Genomic DNA, 16,288 nt, shown 5'->3' on the forward strand with positions numbered 1-16,288 from the left:
CTTAAGAAAATAAAGTAATATTCTTAATTTTTGATTTTTATACTGATTTATATATTAATTGATACCAAATTAGTTGTCAATTTTTTTAATATAAACCCTGCCCCTTGCCACCACATCACCATAATCAAGAGGCAGATTGAGGCAATCATGATCCTGACTAAAGTGGAGTAACCGCAATAAAAATTGCAGTAGCATTTTACACAGTACATTCCCAAGGGTTTAAAATACGATGCTAAAAGTTTTCATTACAAATTATAAGGCATTATTTTATATTGCATTATATTTTAATGAAATTGGGTCTCTTCTCTTTACAAAGTATTAAATCTTGCATATTTAATGTGGAGATTGTAACATTCTATTTCATTGACTGTTCCTGATTTGGAAAGTACCAGCAAAAAGAGAGTCGTACACACACACACACACACACACACACTCACACAAGAGGAAGTGAAGGGTATTCTATGTGTGTTGGGTCCTATTTGAGGCAGAGTACTTCATCCAATTATGGTTGTCTCTTTGCCACTCACTCCAGGCCAGATCCTGAATGTGCAAGAAGTGAAAACAAACCTAGGTAAGAGGTAAAGGGTCAAGAACAGAAAGGAGGTATACAAAAAGAATTTAAGTGTAATTTTCTATTCACCTTAGGGTCAAAAGAATTTCAAGTAAGTTTCATTCATGCAATCTGGAAAAATGCTATTGCATTGCCAATGAGAGAATAGTAAGTGACATACTAGAGCAAATCAGCAAATTAGAAATAAAAAGATAAGAAAAAATTTTAGAATAAGAAAATGGGAGAAGAGAATTAAATAAAGCTTTCAGAAAGTCTCAGGTGGTAAAGAATCTGCCTGCAATGTGGGAGACCCAGGTTTGATCCCTGGGTCTGGAAGATCCACTAGAGCAGGGACTGGCTACCCACTTTGGTATCTTTGCCTAGAGAATCCCATGTACAGAGGCTACAGTCCATGGGGTTCACAAGGTGTCAGACATGACTGAGTGACTAACACTTCAGGAAGAAAAAGAGAAATAAACCAAAAAGGATAAAGATTAACAGAGAAATATTGACTGAAGTCTTTAGTTTTCTTGCATACTCACCTTTGGTGCTTCATTCCTCAGCATGTAGAAATATTTTTATGAAATAACAGTTAATATTTCTCCATATATATATTTAATTTACTTTTTATTTAAGGATAATTGCTTTACAGAATTTTGTTGTTTTCTGTCAAAACTCAACATTATCCCCTCCCTTTTGAAATTCCCTCCTATCTCCCTCCCCATCCCACCCCTCTAGGTTGATACAGAGCCCTGTTTGAGTTTCCAGCCACTATGGAAGATGGTATGGAGATTCTTAAGAAATCTAGGAATATTTTTCTATATGTTTTAAAGTTTTAAAAAGACTGATTTGAAAGAAAATGTAAGTGGAAAGAAACCCTTTCAATATTGAATGACAAAAACTAATGTGATTACATGTGTGTGTGTGCATAAAACTTCGCATTTGCTCTTAGCTATAGTTATTTTTAATTAATTGTTTTAGGAGGAAATGGATGAAGAATTTTACTCCTAAGTAAAAGAAACAACCATTAAGCACCACAAAAGATCCTTGAGATCCAATTGTTGTATGAACCTCTTTTCTGTGGAATTCATTGGATGGGGTCTCTGCCAAGGCTGTTAAAAACCTGAAATGCCTGTTTAACAAATTCAGTAGTTTGTTATCTTTTCTTAGCTCTGTTTGTTGACTGGAGTTCAATACTTGCATTCATTCCAATTTATTTCTTGGGATTTAGATGGTAGAGAAGCACTGATATGATCTCTGAGAGTGGAGTCAGTTACTCTCCGTGATAAAATTCCTGGTTGATCGATGCTCTTTTATTTTTTCATTTAGCAATCTTTCTGTCTTCCTTATGTATTCTCTACCACAGGACTGCCACGGTTCTAGGTTTTCCAGGCAATCTTCTTATCTTGCGCTTAAGCAGAGACCTTTGTTTTATTCCATAGGTACAAATTTCTTTTTTTCTTGATCCTTTCTAAGAGATTGGTGCTAAGACAGAAGGACATTTATTTAATTGAATAATTAATTCATTTTTTTCAATCAATAATTAATAATTAATTCTAATAATAATTAGAATAATTCTACCCAGATCTTTATGTTCTTCTGATTTTTAAAAAGTTCAATGTATTTTAAAAATTGGATTTCTTTTTTCTCTTTTCCCAATATAATTACTCTTTTTTTTCCTTGCACTAGAATCTCTGATCTTGGTGGATCAGGGCTTAAGAGAAGCAAGGTCAGCAAGTGTCAAGAGCAACCATCCCTTTATTAGGTGATTTTCCTTTTTTTCTTTTAATTAGACAGGTGTTATTTTTGAGTTTTTCTTCCTTCCAGGCTTTTGAGGCATATAGAGGAAGTCATTAATGGTGTCTCAGTAATGAGGAAGCTTGCTGTCTCCACCTTAGAACCAGACACCTTCCTGTGTGGTTTGACAAGGCCAGTTTGCAGCTGATCCTTTGATATTAACTGAACACTGCATGATGATGTTGAGTACATATGTAAACATTTATTGAGATTTAGTAGCTAAATAGAAGAATACAGTTTGATGCAACAAAAGTACATTGTGTTTTTTGACTAAACGTATCATACTATCATTGAGCAGAGGAGGTAATGTTCTTTTTCAGGGGAAGGCATTAATCACCACCAAGAACTAGATATGCAAAAATATAAGAAATGTAGTTTTTTTCGTTTCAAATATTGTAACTTTTATGGTATATTAATTGAAGTAATTTTCAAAATAATCTTACTAGAGAAGCCCCATATTTAAAATAGTACAATAGCTCTTACATAATTTATTGAGTTAGTGCACACTTATGAAAAGAAATATTTTTTATATATTCATAATATATGGCAGGGCCTGTTTATTCTAATAACCAACTAATTACATTTTAAACATTCATAATAACTATGATATATTTTAGAAAAGTTTTATAAAATACCTTTTTACTAGATAGAGGATCTGATTAAAGCTGACTGGATTTTTTTAAAAACAGATTTTTAGAGAAGTTTTTTTCCCCTCCTCGCTAACATTATTTGAACTTAAATTCCTGTCCTTTGTGTTATTAGAGCAAGCCAAAATTTCCTTTAACTACTTCAGAACATTTCAGAGACATCTACTGGAAAAGCACATTATTGCAAAGTTTATAAAATTGTCTTAGAAAGTATGTCATTACTGATATTTCAAAACATATCTTGGATACCATATCACAAATCTAGGTCACTTTGTGAAGACAAGCTTGCTGACCCTCAAGAAAGGTGTAACAAATGTAAAATATATAAAAATGTTACTTTGATATTGGACTTGGTGCTCCTTTTTCTTCCCAACAAAACTCTATTCACTTACGCTTTTTAAAACTTAGTTTCTTCTTAGGAGTGTGACTAATATTTTAATAGAACTTCTTACCAGAATTTTGATTCCCTGAGTTGCAGCAAAAAGAGAATGTGTGGAAAGTTAGTAATAATATAAATAGTATGTTAGAGAATAAGACCACAGAAAGAAATGCTCCATGGGTTTTGTTTTTTTTAATGCTTTACTTTATATTGGTGTATAGGTGATTAACAATGTTGTGCTGGTTTCAAGTGTACAGTAAAGTGATTCAGTTATACATAAACATGTACCTGTTTTCCTTTTCAAATTCTTTTGCCCCCATGGATTTTGGATCACACATCCTTTCCTAACAGGTTGGGGATTGGTCTATTGAAAGAGAGAGAGACAGAAAAAGAGAAGGGTAGAAAGTGAAGCAGGAGAAATGAATGAGAGTATAGTTGCCAGCAATTCCATTTTCTGATCTATTGATTATATATTTAAAAAGACCTCCCTAGTGCAATTTTAATTAAAATTGTTACTTTTTCTATTATGAAGTTAATTTTGTTGTGGGAAGGAAAGTTGTGGGGAAACAAGGATTTATGAAACTCATGTAATATTTTACAAATTTTCTATGAATAAAATAAATCCCTCTTGTTGTAAAGGACTGACACGGAAGTAATTATAGCTACATAACCAGGTTCTTTCAAACCCTTGAGGGCTCTGAAGGGATTTAAAGAATGGATCAGCCACACTGATTGTTCTTGCCATATTTGGAGCTGCTTGTCATATGAGACAGCATGGAGAGTGCTGTCAAAGGAAACCTGACAATTTTCTCTCCCACATACAAATAAAAGACTGTTGGCACATATATAAGGCATGATGAAAAGCGGAGGAGTACCTTTATGTAATTGGGTAGGAATCAGAAGGAAAATGTGTGCACTCCCCCCACATCCCCCAACCCCTGCCCCAAGGATAGATGAGATAATGAAGAATGGTTCAAGGGACAAAGGGACACAGTATTTCTTGATACTACCAGTGCATCAACTGCACTAATGAAAAATTCAACAGCTTTTATGTACTGCAATAAAAGTGAAGACTGGGATGGTCAGGATACTGTAGGGAGCAACAGTAGGTTCCCTTGGAATCACACTTGTATTAGGTTGATTGTATGGCAAAATGACACAACGGGCACATCTGCCATCGGAAAATTATTCCTACTCTAGATTTCAATGGAAAGAAGACCTGCCACGGCAGCTTAACCAGCAGACACCTGCATAATTCTAGTTACACTATTGTGACGGAAAGTCAGAGTCAGAACTGTTGTGGAATGTGTTTGTTAATGGGGATTCAAGATAACGATTTGAGAATCTAGTATTAAAGGTATCCACAGGTTGCTTCCATTATACCAGAGGGTGTTGTTAAAAAAACAAAGCAAATCCCGTTTGGATTCAGTTTAAATATTTCATATAATACTTTGAAAAAAGGGGAAAACACTACATAGTAGGTATTCAAAACTGTCACCTAGTCTTTTTTTTATTGTGTGTGTATATTTATAATGATAAAATTCTGTGTTTTTTCCTCCTGGGCATAAACAGTCCACCTTTAGTGATTAATAATCCATTAGCAGGTATAAAAGGAAGAAGCATGAAGGAACATAGTCCTCATCAACTGGAGACCATGACATTCTTTGACATACAGGCTCCTCTTCCTGCTACATGTCTGCATTCAGTCCGTTAGGTACAATAGGACGTGCAATGACATTCAAAATTTCCAGAAGGGTATATTGTGAACCCTTCTAAACAAACGCTGGATATTTAAGAAATGATAACGCGACTGAGTGACTGAACTGAACTGAATGGAATTAATAATCCTAAGGATCTTTTTTCATAAGAGAAATATAAAAATGAACTGTAGACTTTAGAACAGAGTACTAAATATTCTCCAGAACTCTTAACCGTCTGACATACACAGTCTATAATCAAATATGTTTTACCACAGAGAGTATGTTTGTGTACCTGATGGAAATCAGAAATCCTTTGAAAGCTGGATCATATTTTGAGTTTTTTTAGAACACGCTAAATTACCTTGTTTGCAAATATTTTTGGTATAGATTATATTCTGCTTAAAACTTTGTTTTACCTGATGCTATACTCTGAAAATGTATTAAATAACATTTCTGAAATTCAGTCCAGATCCAGAATAAAATAGCAGTACAGTGAAATTTGCCTACAGATTCTCAATGAATGGGCTAGAAGAACCATATATAATATCCTTAACTAAACTGCAAGTTTCCTAGAGCTTTTATATTACAACTTTCTTTTTTTTTAAATGTGAATCATAATGGTTTCTCCACACTTATATTAATTTTTAATCACAGTCTCTTACACTGTTGATTGAATTCCCTGCTACTGCTAATGGCCTTTCTTGTAATATTCATTCATTTAAAATATGTATTCTGATGCAGTATTTTATTTTTCAAAGGAAACCTATTTAAAGCCCAAAGCAAAATAACAGTCACATGGATGTTAGACCATAGCAGGTTACCATGCATTTGATCAGGCTTGCCACCAGAAAATCCTTAAACTTTGTTTAAAAATGGCTCCATTAGGATCAGTTTTAAAAAGCAGAATTTCACTTATAGATGATATTATTTCAAATGATTGAACTGGAACAAAACTAGAAGGTGATTTTAATTTTACATAGGATCACTTCTAAAGACAGTTTACTTGAAAAATAAAGTTAGGATTTCTGATATTTTAATAAGGCATTGTTGATGCCACAGAGCTAAGGGAAATTAAAATATTTAGACATCTCCAATTATTCATCATATGAAACCAATACAAATATTAAAGAATTTAAAGGATAGCTTATGAAATTTTAGGGTGCTGGAACAGCTCCCACATTAGGAAGCTCTAAAATAGTAAGTCTTGGTAGTTTCACTTCATGTTAATTTGCTTGGGTTCAAAAGAGAAAACACAACTCCTTTGGAATCAGTTGCTTATTCTTTAGTAGTTTTATGCTTCTCATTGTGATTATGAAATTACTATTAGAATATACCCTTTTTAAAATTTTAATTAGAGGCTAATTGCTTTACAATATTGTGGTGGTTTTGCCATATATTCACATGAATCAGCCATGGGTGTACATGTATTCCCCATCCTGAACCTCCCTCCCACCTCCTTCCCCATCCCACCCCTCAGGGTCATCCCAGTGCACCAGCCCTGAGCACCCTGTCTCATGCATTGAACCTGGATACCTTTTAGCTGGCATTTTGGTCCGCTGAATCCAGGACAGCACTTCCATTCTAATGAGGTAACAATCTTATGTTGCATCCTGTACACAGAATTTGGTATCTTCTGAGATCTAGAGGAGAGGAGCCCATTGCGGGAAAACAGTTTATTTGTCTCACATTAAATTATTAGTTGGAATAAAAGTGGAAAATGATGCCTGGAATATAATAAGCTTATGTTGAGTGTTATCTGTTATTCTTCTTATTACAATAATGTTCATCATCAATATTACTGTCAAACTTAGAGTTCTTTAAATACATTATAAAAAAATTAAGGTTTATACTCTTTGTTATTTAAAATTTATACCTATCATTATGTTTTCTAAAGATACTACAATTTTTCCCTTGATAATGCTTTTCACTAAACCAATGTTAAAATCTATTTTAATTCTAATGTTTAAATAGCTAATGAGAATAATTAGTTTTAGTTCTTACTATTCTTATATAATTAGGGTTAAAAGAATCTGTTTTCCTCCAGATAAATATTAAACAACTTGAAACAAGTTAGATATCAGTGATCTGATTAAAAATATGATAGCCACTATGATTTTAACCTGTACTTTCTTATCTCTCAAGTTTTTAAATTATACTACCTATATTTCTCTTATGTAGTATCTCTCTTAGAGGGAGAGAGAGAGGGAAGAAGGGAGGGAGGGGAAGAGGGGGAGAGAGAGAGAGAGAAAAGGATCTAACATGAGAAAATGTTTCTGAGAAGAAACCATGAAAGGGAAATGAAGAAACTATAGCATTTCAAGTTAATAATCAATATATTAATAAATAGCGAATGGTACTAAATTGCAAGCTTTAAATATGTAAGTGTAAATCATAAATACAACTTGGTCACACGATTCTTATCCCTATGACTTTAATATTTAGGTAATACTTCTTATTAAATGGGTCTGTGAAATTGGTTTGTATTATCTTGTTTAATCCCCATATTAGTTCTATGAGGACAGTATTATTACCCTGGCTTGCTGATGAGGAACTTATTATTATCTGAATTTGTCACATATGACCATGTGGAGACAACAGTAGCCAGTATCATGGATAAACCCTGATTATGTGGGGAAATGTATTATAACAGGCTGGGTCTTAGTTTCTGTGATAACTTGATGGGTGATTAATTATGTGTGAAATTATTTCTCAGTTTTAAAATGAGCTATAAGACTTCTTCCATCTCTGAAAGTAGGCTAATCATTTATCTGTATTTATTTCTGTAAATTATAATCAGCAAATAACTCTGTCCAGTGAAATAGCATCTCTAGTCCAGCAGCTAATGCTAAACAGGGAGTAAGGCAGTTTGGGCAAAGACTCTAGAGTTTGTCAGGGTGAAGTCAAGCAGTTAGCTGCATTACTGTTGGAGTCAACTGTTCCTGCTTTGACAAACTGTATCCCTGGTGCATGTGGCTCAGACAAAGAAAAACTGACAAATGGTGCTTTTGTACTGAAATAAAAAGTACATGGAGAGATTCACTCAAATGTAGAGAAAGATTAAAAAACGGGAACAAAGATATATATTTCTAGTTTGTTCAAAGAGAAAAAAAAAAGCTCACCTTAAACTCAGAAGGGCAGTGTGATTGGGGTTACTGTAGTGATATTTTCACTACTAAAGAATTAACAGTCCTTTCTTTGTATTGCGCGTTGACCAGGAAATTGTCATAAAGGGAGTAAATGCCGGAAGAAGAACTGGAGCTCAGGTCTCCCAAATCCCTAAGATGTGCTTAGCTCTTTGGACCTTGGACCTTAGCTGTGCCCTTAGGCACTAAGAAACACCTTGGTTTTATGCATCCTTACTGCACACTGTTCCAGACTGATTCATTGCCTGAGTTATTTGTATGAAAATTTGCATAACATTAGCCATCATGGCCTGAATAACAATTTTAGTTTTTATTGCAGGCTTTCCTGAAATACCCCCAGCTGAGCTACTGTGACTGCATGAATTCAGAAAATTTATCGCTCAGCCTCACATTTTAGGAAAATTACATAATTAAAAAAAACAACCCTAAATAACATAAGTCATTAAAATAGACACAAGAAGAAAGAACCCACTTAGCTGCTTTACCATGCATAATTGCAATTAGTGGCTTGCCAAGTTATGGGCTTCTCTTTAGCCTAGTATGAAAGGGAAATTATTAATAAACCTTTAGAACCATATGAATTTCATGGAATTAAAGGATTGCTGGTCTAGTCATAGAATATAAGTAATAGTAATAATACAAATAGAAACAAACATAGAGTTAACATTTACTAAAAACCCACAAAGTACCAGGCACTAGGCTAAGCATTTTACTTCATTTAACTCACATATGCTAAAAACACCCATAAGTGGCAGTTCAGTTCAGTTAGTTGCTCAGTTGTGTCTGACTCTTTGTGACCCCATGAACCACAGCACACCAGGCTTCCCTGTTCATCACCAACTCCCGAAGAATACCCAAACTCATGTCCATTGAGTTGGTCATGCCATCCAACCATCTCATCCTCTGTCGCCCCCTTCTCCTCCTGCCTTCAATCTTTCCCAGTTTCAGGGTCTTTTCCAATGAGTCTGCTTTTCGCATCAGGTGGCCAAAGTATTGGAGTTTCAGCTTTAGCATGAGTCCTTCCAATGAACACCCAGGACTGATCTCCTTTAGGAGGGACTGGTTGGATCTCTTTGCAGTCCAAGGGACTCTCAAGAATCTTCTCCAATTCCACAGTTCAAAAGCATCAGTTCTTTCACTCAGCTTTCTTTATAGTCCAACTCTCACATCATACATGACTACTAGAAAAAACATGGCCTTGACTAGACAGACCTTTGTGGACAAAGTAATGTCTCTGCTTTTTAATATGCTGTCTAGGTTTGTCATAGCTTTCCTCCCAAGGAGTAAGCATCTTTTAATTTCATGGCTGCAATCACCATCTGCAGTGATTTTGGAGCCCCCCAAAATAAAGTTAGCCACTGTTTCCACTATTTCCCCATCTATTTGCCATGAAGTGATGGGACCGGATGCAAGGATAATTAGTTTGTCCATTTTAACTAAAGATCACGCATCTAGTTTAATGTGATGGCTCTACCCTGACCCTACTGTACATACATGTACTTGGTATGGTTAACTTTCTTTGCATATTCCAGGCCACACATGATTATGGTAAAAGCAATGGGTATTTTCAAGAAACACTACATACCTTTGAGGACAGGGTCCACTGGTCCAGCCACAGGGCCCCCTGCCACTTGGAACGTAAGTGACTTGGTTGTCCAGTATCACTGTTGGAGACAATCTGGTATGTACATAAGCACACCAGTTCCTAAGGAAGAGATCACTTATATTAGGAAAATATTATTGTCAGAAAGCATTCTTTTCATCAAGATTATTTTCATAGACCTATGTCTACTGCCACTATTGTGTATTAGACACATTGAAAATTTGATATCTAACTTTAAAGTATCTAGAAATGAGAGAAAACATGCCTATTATTGCATGGCTGTATTTATGGATAATAAACATTGTAAGATCAAAATAAATTAGGAATAAATCAGAGCTAAAACCAGAATCTCTACTGTTCAGCTATAAGCTAAGTCAAAATCCAAGATTGCCCTTATGCAAATTATCAATATTAGACTGAGATACTGACTCAGACCTAGATCTATTGAACAATATGCAGTAAGACAAATGTAAGCAAATGAATGGTGTAAGGTTCAAAAGAGAAGAAAAATTGTTATTAGCCACAAGTGATATGATTGTGAATGAAGAAAATACAGTCAATTTAAATGATTATAATAAATGAGTTTAGCAGTTCAGTGAAGATTAATATAAACATTTTTATAATTAATAAAAAGTTTAGACATATGGCTAAGATCAGTTATAGTTACAATAGCAAAAATAACATTAAGCTTATTAAATTTTAAACAGCAGGTAAAATATTGACCAGCTTTACCTAGTTTCGTATTCTTAAATGTATCGATTAATCAAATGGAAATAGCACCAGCTTAAAGGGGTCTTGCGTCCTTGAGTAGACTGTTGGTTAATGAAACCTTGAGTTATTTCACAGAGACAGCACTGGGCATGTGCAAGACAGGAACCCTTATCTCCAGAATAACTGCAGGATCAAGAATCTTTGGTTTGTGGAACTCAATAGGACAGAAATGTTGCTACTTGAGGCTTTCAAGAAATGAGTTCTTCAATCAGGAAAATCTGGCTTCCAGAAGCAGGGAGAGCTTATATGGACTAACCCAATCAGGTTCAAGACTAGCCAATAAGGTTCCAAGTTTAAAATTTCCCTAATCCCCCAAATTTCATCCTGAGCCCTGGATGCAAGAGACAGCCAGTCAACCTTGCAATACACTTCTATCTTCTCAAAAGCTGGTACCTTGGTATTGGCTTCTGTGTGCAGTGGGCAGGGAGCCCTCGCTAGGTAAAGATTTTGGTGACACTAAGGGACAGAAATCTTGTGACTGTCTGCCAAAGGCACCAGGGGCACTGTGGCCCCTGGCAGCACGTGGACCCTTGCCACTGACCCTAAGTGGCCATCCAGACCAAACTTGTCTAGGGGTCAGCAGTCACGTTCCTGTATCCTGCTGCTGCTTTCCAGGCTCCTTGGTGCTGCTTTCACTTTTGAGAGAAGAAACTGCTCCAGGATCACACGCCTTTCGGGTGAGTAACCTTGTTAAAAAGTGCCTGTGCTGAAATTGTACTGAAATCTTCTCAGGATTGTTAGATTCCCACCCTAAGCGAGGGTGGTGTGGCTTCCCTGGTGGCTCAGACAGTAAAGAATCTGCCTGCCATTCAGGAGACCATGGTTCAATCCATGGGTCGGGAAGATCCCCTGGAGAAGAGAATGAAAACCCACTCCAGTATTCTGGCCTGGATTAGAGGAGCCTAATGAGTTACAGTCCACAGAGCTGGACAGGATGGAGGGACAAACACTTCCACAAGGTAGGGTGGGAATAAAAGCTTACAGCTGCTGAGGTACTCAAAGGATTGGGTCCCAGGCTTTTGGATTTCTTTGTCCATGCTTGTCTGTGTCTATTTTGTTAGGCTTGGTTAATAGCCATTGGCTCTTGGAATGACCGCAGAAAAGTATTAAATTTGAAATATAAAAAATTTTTTTTTATTTATCTATTTTAATTTTGGCTGTGTCCTGTCTCCCTTGCAGCTCACAGGCTTTAGAGTGCAGGCTCAGTAATTCTGGCAAAAGGGCTTAGTTGCCAGAAGGCATGTAGAGTCTTCCCTGACCAGGGATCAAACCTGCATCCTCTGCATTGGAAGATAGTGTCTTACCCACTGGACCCGTAAGAAGTCCTTACACCTGATATTAATGAGGGTCCTCTGATTCAGGAGAAGACATCGCTCTCTGACTAGAAATTTTGCTTTCCGCTGGGGTTGGTCTTTCGCTCATGCCTATATGATTGCCTGGAGGTATAGATGTGTGTTCTTAATGGAACCAGCCCTGATTACTCTGTTGTGTGAGAGCATAAAGAAGAAATGAGGGAATGTAAATCAGGAAAACTGCCCACTCCAGAAGAACAAAGTCTGTGCCTGGGTTAGAGGAATTTTCCACCTAAGACACCTCCTTGGTATCATTTCCCTCTGGTCTTCTGAGGTATAGGGGGGAAACTTCCAAAATGGGGTACCTCAACCATTTACTTGCAAATTTAATGGGAAAAGAAAAGAAGTATGTGATCATACCAATCAGCCTAAGGAGTAAGCATAGGAAAAATAAATGGGAAATACATGAAGTAAAATTAGTAAAATGGGAGCTAGAAGAAAAATCATCTATTTCCAAGTTGGTCAGCATGAAATAAGACACCCATGTAACTTTAGAGTGAGTTAACGAAAGAGATTAAAACAGGTGAGACAGTTATTAGACAAATAGGAATTTAAGGAAGGTTGAGATAGTTAAAGTAGTAACAGGAAAAAAGAATTTTGTATAATTATTTGCAGTTTAAATAATAAATATGATAGTCAACTTGGCCTACATTTAGCCAGGTATAAAACAAAGCAAAAAAAAAAAAAAAACCTTCCAAAACACAAATAAAACTTTAAGAGGATGCTTAGTAAGCTCATTGAAAATAGCAGTTAAGTAGTATTAAACACATCTAAGAGTGGCTGGTCTAGAAGGTTAAATTATCTCAAAGATGGAGACACTTTTTAATGGAGATATCTAAGGATCATTTGGTTACAGAACTCTATCAGTAAGTTTGTACCTGTCCTTTCTTATAACATGGCTCTTTCAATTATGTGCTTTTATTCTTTAAATGGTAACATGTTCTTGCAATTTCTATATAAAACTTCCTGCTATATTTATGGTATACTGAAGTTATGAAAAACAACAACAACAACAAATGGCTTTCTTTTGTTACACAGCATATCTCTAATATCAGCTGGAGTTGGAGGAAAATGCCAGAGAATGGTCTTTGAATTATAACACTCTCTTGGGCACCCCACTCCAGTACTCTTGCCTGGAAAATCCCATAGATGGAGGAGCCTGGTAGGCTGCAGTCCATGAGGTCGCTAGGAGTTGGACACGACTGAGTGTCTTCACTTTGACTTTCCACTTTCATGCATTGGAGAAGGAAATGGCAGCCCACTCCAGTATTCTTGCCTGGAGAATCCCAGGGATGGGGGATCCTGGTGGGCTGCCGTCTGTGTCGTCACACAGAGTCAGACACGACTGAAGCGACTTAGCAGCAGCAGCTTACAATTAGACTTCCTTTGTAAAAGAGGAAAAATGGGAGGAAATTTGCTTTATCCCTGTTTGTTGAAAGGGAAGAAGCCTTTATACAATTGAATACATTTTGCTTTTTCTTCACTGAGAATTTTAACCTTCTTTTGTATGAGCCAAGCTAGCAGGCATTAAACTGCTTTTAAGGGTGTGTGTGTATATGTATGCAGGGCTTCCCTGGTGGCTGAGCAGTAGAGAATCAGCCTGCCAATGCAGTAAACACAGATTCCATCCCTGGGTCAGGAAGATGCCCTGGAGAAGGAAATGGCTATGCACTACAGTATTCTTGCCTGAAAAATCCCATGGACAGAGGAGTCTGGAGGGCTATGGTCTTGGGAGTTGCAAAACATCAGACATACTTCAGTGACAAACAACAACATATGTGTGTAAGAAAGGAAACTGCCAGTAGGAACAAACATTGGTGGTGGTGCTCAATGCCACGGGCTAGAATGTGGAGGCAGCTTTGAGGTGAATGCTTTCTACCTGGAAATTGCCCAGATGTCTTGATTCGCTTGTCTGTGGTCTCTGCTGGGGAGGTAAAATGCTTTGATTTTCTACTAGGAAGATTAAACCCCAACATGCTCTGGAAGAAGTGAGCACTTGATTATTTCGAACTGTTTAGTTGTTCAGTTGTGTCCAACTCTTTGCAACCCCATGCACTGCAGCATCCCAGGCTTCCCTGGCCTTCACTGTCTCAACCTGTATCCTCTGTCAAATTCAGCTTTGAATCTCAGGCAGCCTCCTCACTTCACTTTCTTCAGGGTGATATGGTCACCTCTTCTACCCTCCTCATCAGGTAAGCTTTCAAGGTGGTGAGTGAGGCAGAGCCTGGGCTATACTTCTGACAACCATCTCTAATGGAAAGCTTTCCAGTGTTCCCTGAATGAGTCCTCACATCTGAGCTGGTCATTTTTGAGATTGTCATTCTCTTCAGTGGTGTCTCGGGGACTTCATATAGCCAAGTCACTGCTACGTTGGCTTGTTTCTTTCCAGAAACCAAACAAAACTAGAAACTGGTTTCTAAATCCTAAGGTTCTTACTTTCTCTCTCATGCCTATTGAGGCTGTTTCATTTCCTTCTTCTTTTTGAGGGGAGTAACAATCCATTTGCAATCCATTTGCAATCCATTCCCAGCTCTTGGGTTTAAAACTTAGGATAATGACCGAGCTTTGATGTAGGGGTTGCGTGCCCACACAGGTGCTCTCTCTCTCTCTTTCTAAACCTTCATTCTTGGAGGGGTGGGCTAACCCTCAGAACCAGCATTAAGGTGAAGAGATGGTGAGGAGGGCAGGGCTCTACTGTGCTCAGGTACTTCCTATAAAGGAAAAAGTGTGCTTTGAACCCCAGATTGGTGCCTTCCTTCATCTCCTGTAAACTCAAGGGTACAGCCAACGTTGCATCACCCAGACCTTGAGTTTCTGCTGGTTGACACGTGACCCACCCCATGAATGTGAGGAAAGGCCTTTCTAGGCTCTTGGTATTTTTGCTAGCTAACAAGCAAACTATTTTGAGCACTACTATGGAGGAAATCTTATCAGCGAACTGCAGAGCTCAGTTTCACTAAAGGGCTTATTTTTCCTCCAGTGATGGAGGACTCCTGGCTGTTATACCATCATCTCTGCCTTGCACTGTGGTTATCCACTTTCCTCAGATTAAGAATAGGCATGTGCAAGCAATGGGGTCACATATTTCACTTCAACTGGTTTTTCCAAGTTATTAAATACATTTTTCAGCAGCAAAACCAAACTGGGTATTTATAGAAGAAGAAGGAAATGGCAACCCATTCCAGTATTCTTGCATGGAGAATCCCATGGACAGAGGACCCTGGCAGGTACAGTCTATGGGGTTGCAAAGAGTCGGACACGACTGAGGGACTTTCATTCACTTCACTTCACTTCACTTCAAGGATGTGCAAAAGAGATGTGAAATTCTGATTCAGAGGGAAAACCTTCAGAAAATGCCTGTCTTGCCTGAGTCAGAGCCTAATGATGGCCTTGACTCCTCCTGTGGAGTTTCCAGTAGCTCTCTCCCTATATGAAGGGAGGAATCTCTGCAAGTGCCCCTGAGGTTTTCACCAACCATCCTAGAGCTGCACGTCCAGCTCTGACCTTGTACCCTTCTTTCTGGATCATCAAAAGGGATTGGTCTCCCTTCCCTGTACTCACCAGAGTACATAATTTAGTCCAGGGGCTCCTCTGCCTCAGGCAGGGCAATATCCCTCGAGACAAGTTCCCACAGGTCTGGATGACCAAGGTCTACCCCAGGGGATTTGTATATGTCACTCACTGTTTTCTACTTTTGATCTATGATGGTAGTGGTTTAGTCCCTAAGTCGTGTCTGACTCTTGTGACCCCATGGGCTATAACCCACCAAGCTCCTCTGTCCATGAGATTTTCCAGGCAAGAATACTTGACTGGTTTGCCATTCCCTCCTCCAGGGGATCTTCGTGATCCAAGGACTGAACCCAGGACTCCTGCATTGCAGGCAGATTCTTTACCAACAGAGCTACCAGGGAAGCTCATATAATTTGATAAATAAAATGCTGTCCTACTGAGATGATCCTAAAAAGATGAAACTCTCCAAACTGTTCTAATAGGGAGAAAAACACCAACCTGAAAAATTTCAGGAAGGAAAGTCTAGATGTTTGGGATGACAGGAGGGCAGTAAGAACTAAGACGGCTGACCCAATAGTAGTAAAAATTCCTCCAGGTGCCAGGACTCCAAATTCAAAGAAATACCCTTTAAAAGAAGCATGTGGAGGAAAGTATAAAGCCTTTGATAGCCCCATTTCTTATATGCAAAGTAATCTGACTTTCTTAACCCCCACATAACCCTCCAATCCTGCTTGTACAAAAACTCAGAGAAGGATCCCTAGCGGGCTTCTGGTTAGGATTCCAGGCTTTCACTGCTATGATCTGTGAAAGAAAGTGAAAGTGAAAGTCGTTGAGTC

General features: G+C 37.7%; 1 protein-coding gene across 2 annotated transcripts in view; it reads right to left on the reverse strand.

Moving 5' to 3' along the window:
- Window positions 1–16,288, reverse strand: part of MMRN1 (multimerin 1) — a 93,979-nt gene that overhangs the window by 41,985 nt on the left and 35,706 nt on the right. For both annotated transcript variants that reach the window (XM_010860148.1, XM_010860147.1), the window contains exons 3-4: window positions 9,802–9,921; window positions 6,607–6,713 (exon numbers count right to left, since the gene is read on the reverse strand). In XM_010860148.1, coding sequence (XP_010858450.1) covers window positions 6,607–6,713; window positions 9,802–9,921 — 227 coding nt within the window. The remainder of the gene's footprint in view (window positions 1–6,606; window positions 6,714–9,801; window positions 9,922–16,288) is intronic.

Source organism: Bison bison, unplaced genomic scaffold, assembly GCF_000754665.1.
Source record: "Bison bison bison isolate TAMUID 2011002044 unplaced genomic scaffold, Bison_UMD1.0 scf7180017864464, whole genome shotgun sequence".
In the NCBI taxonomy this organism is placed as follows: Eukaryota; Metazoa; Chordata; class Mammalia; order Artiodactyla; family Bovidae; genus Bison; species Bison bison.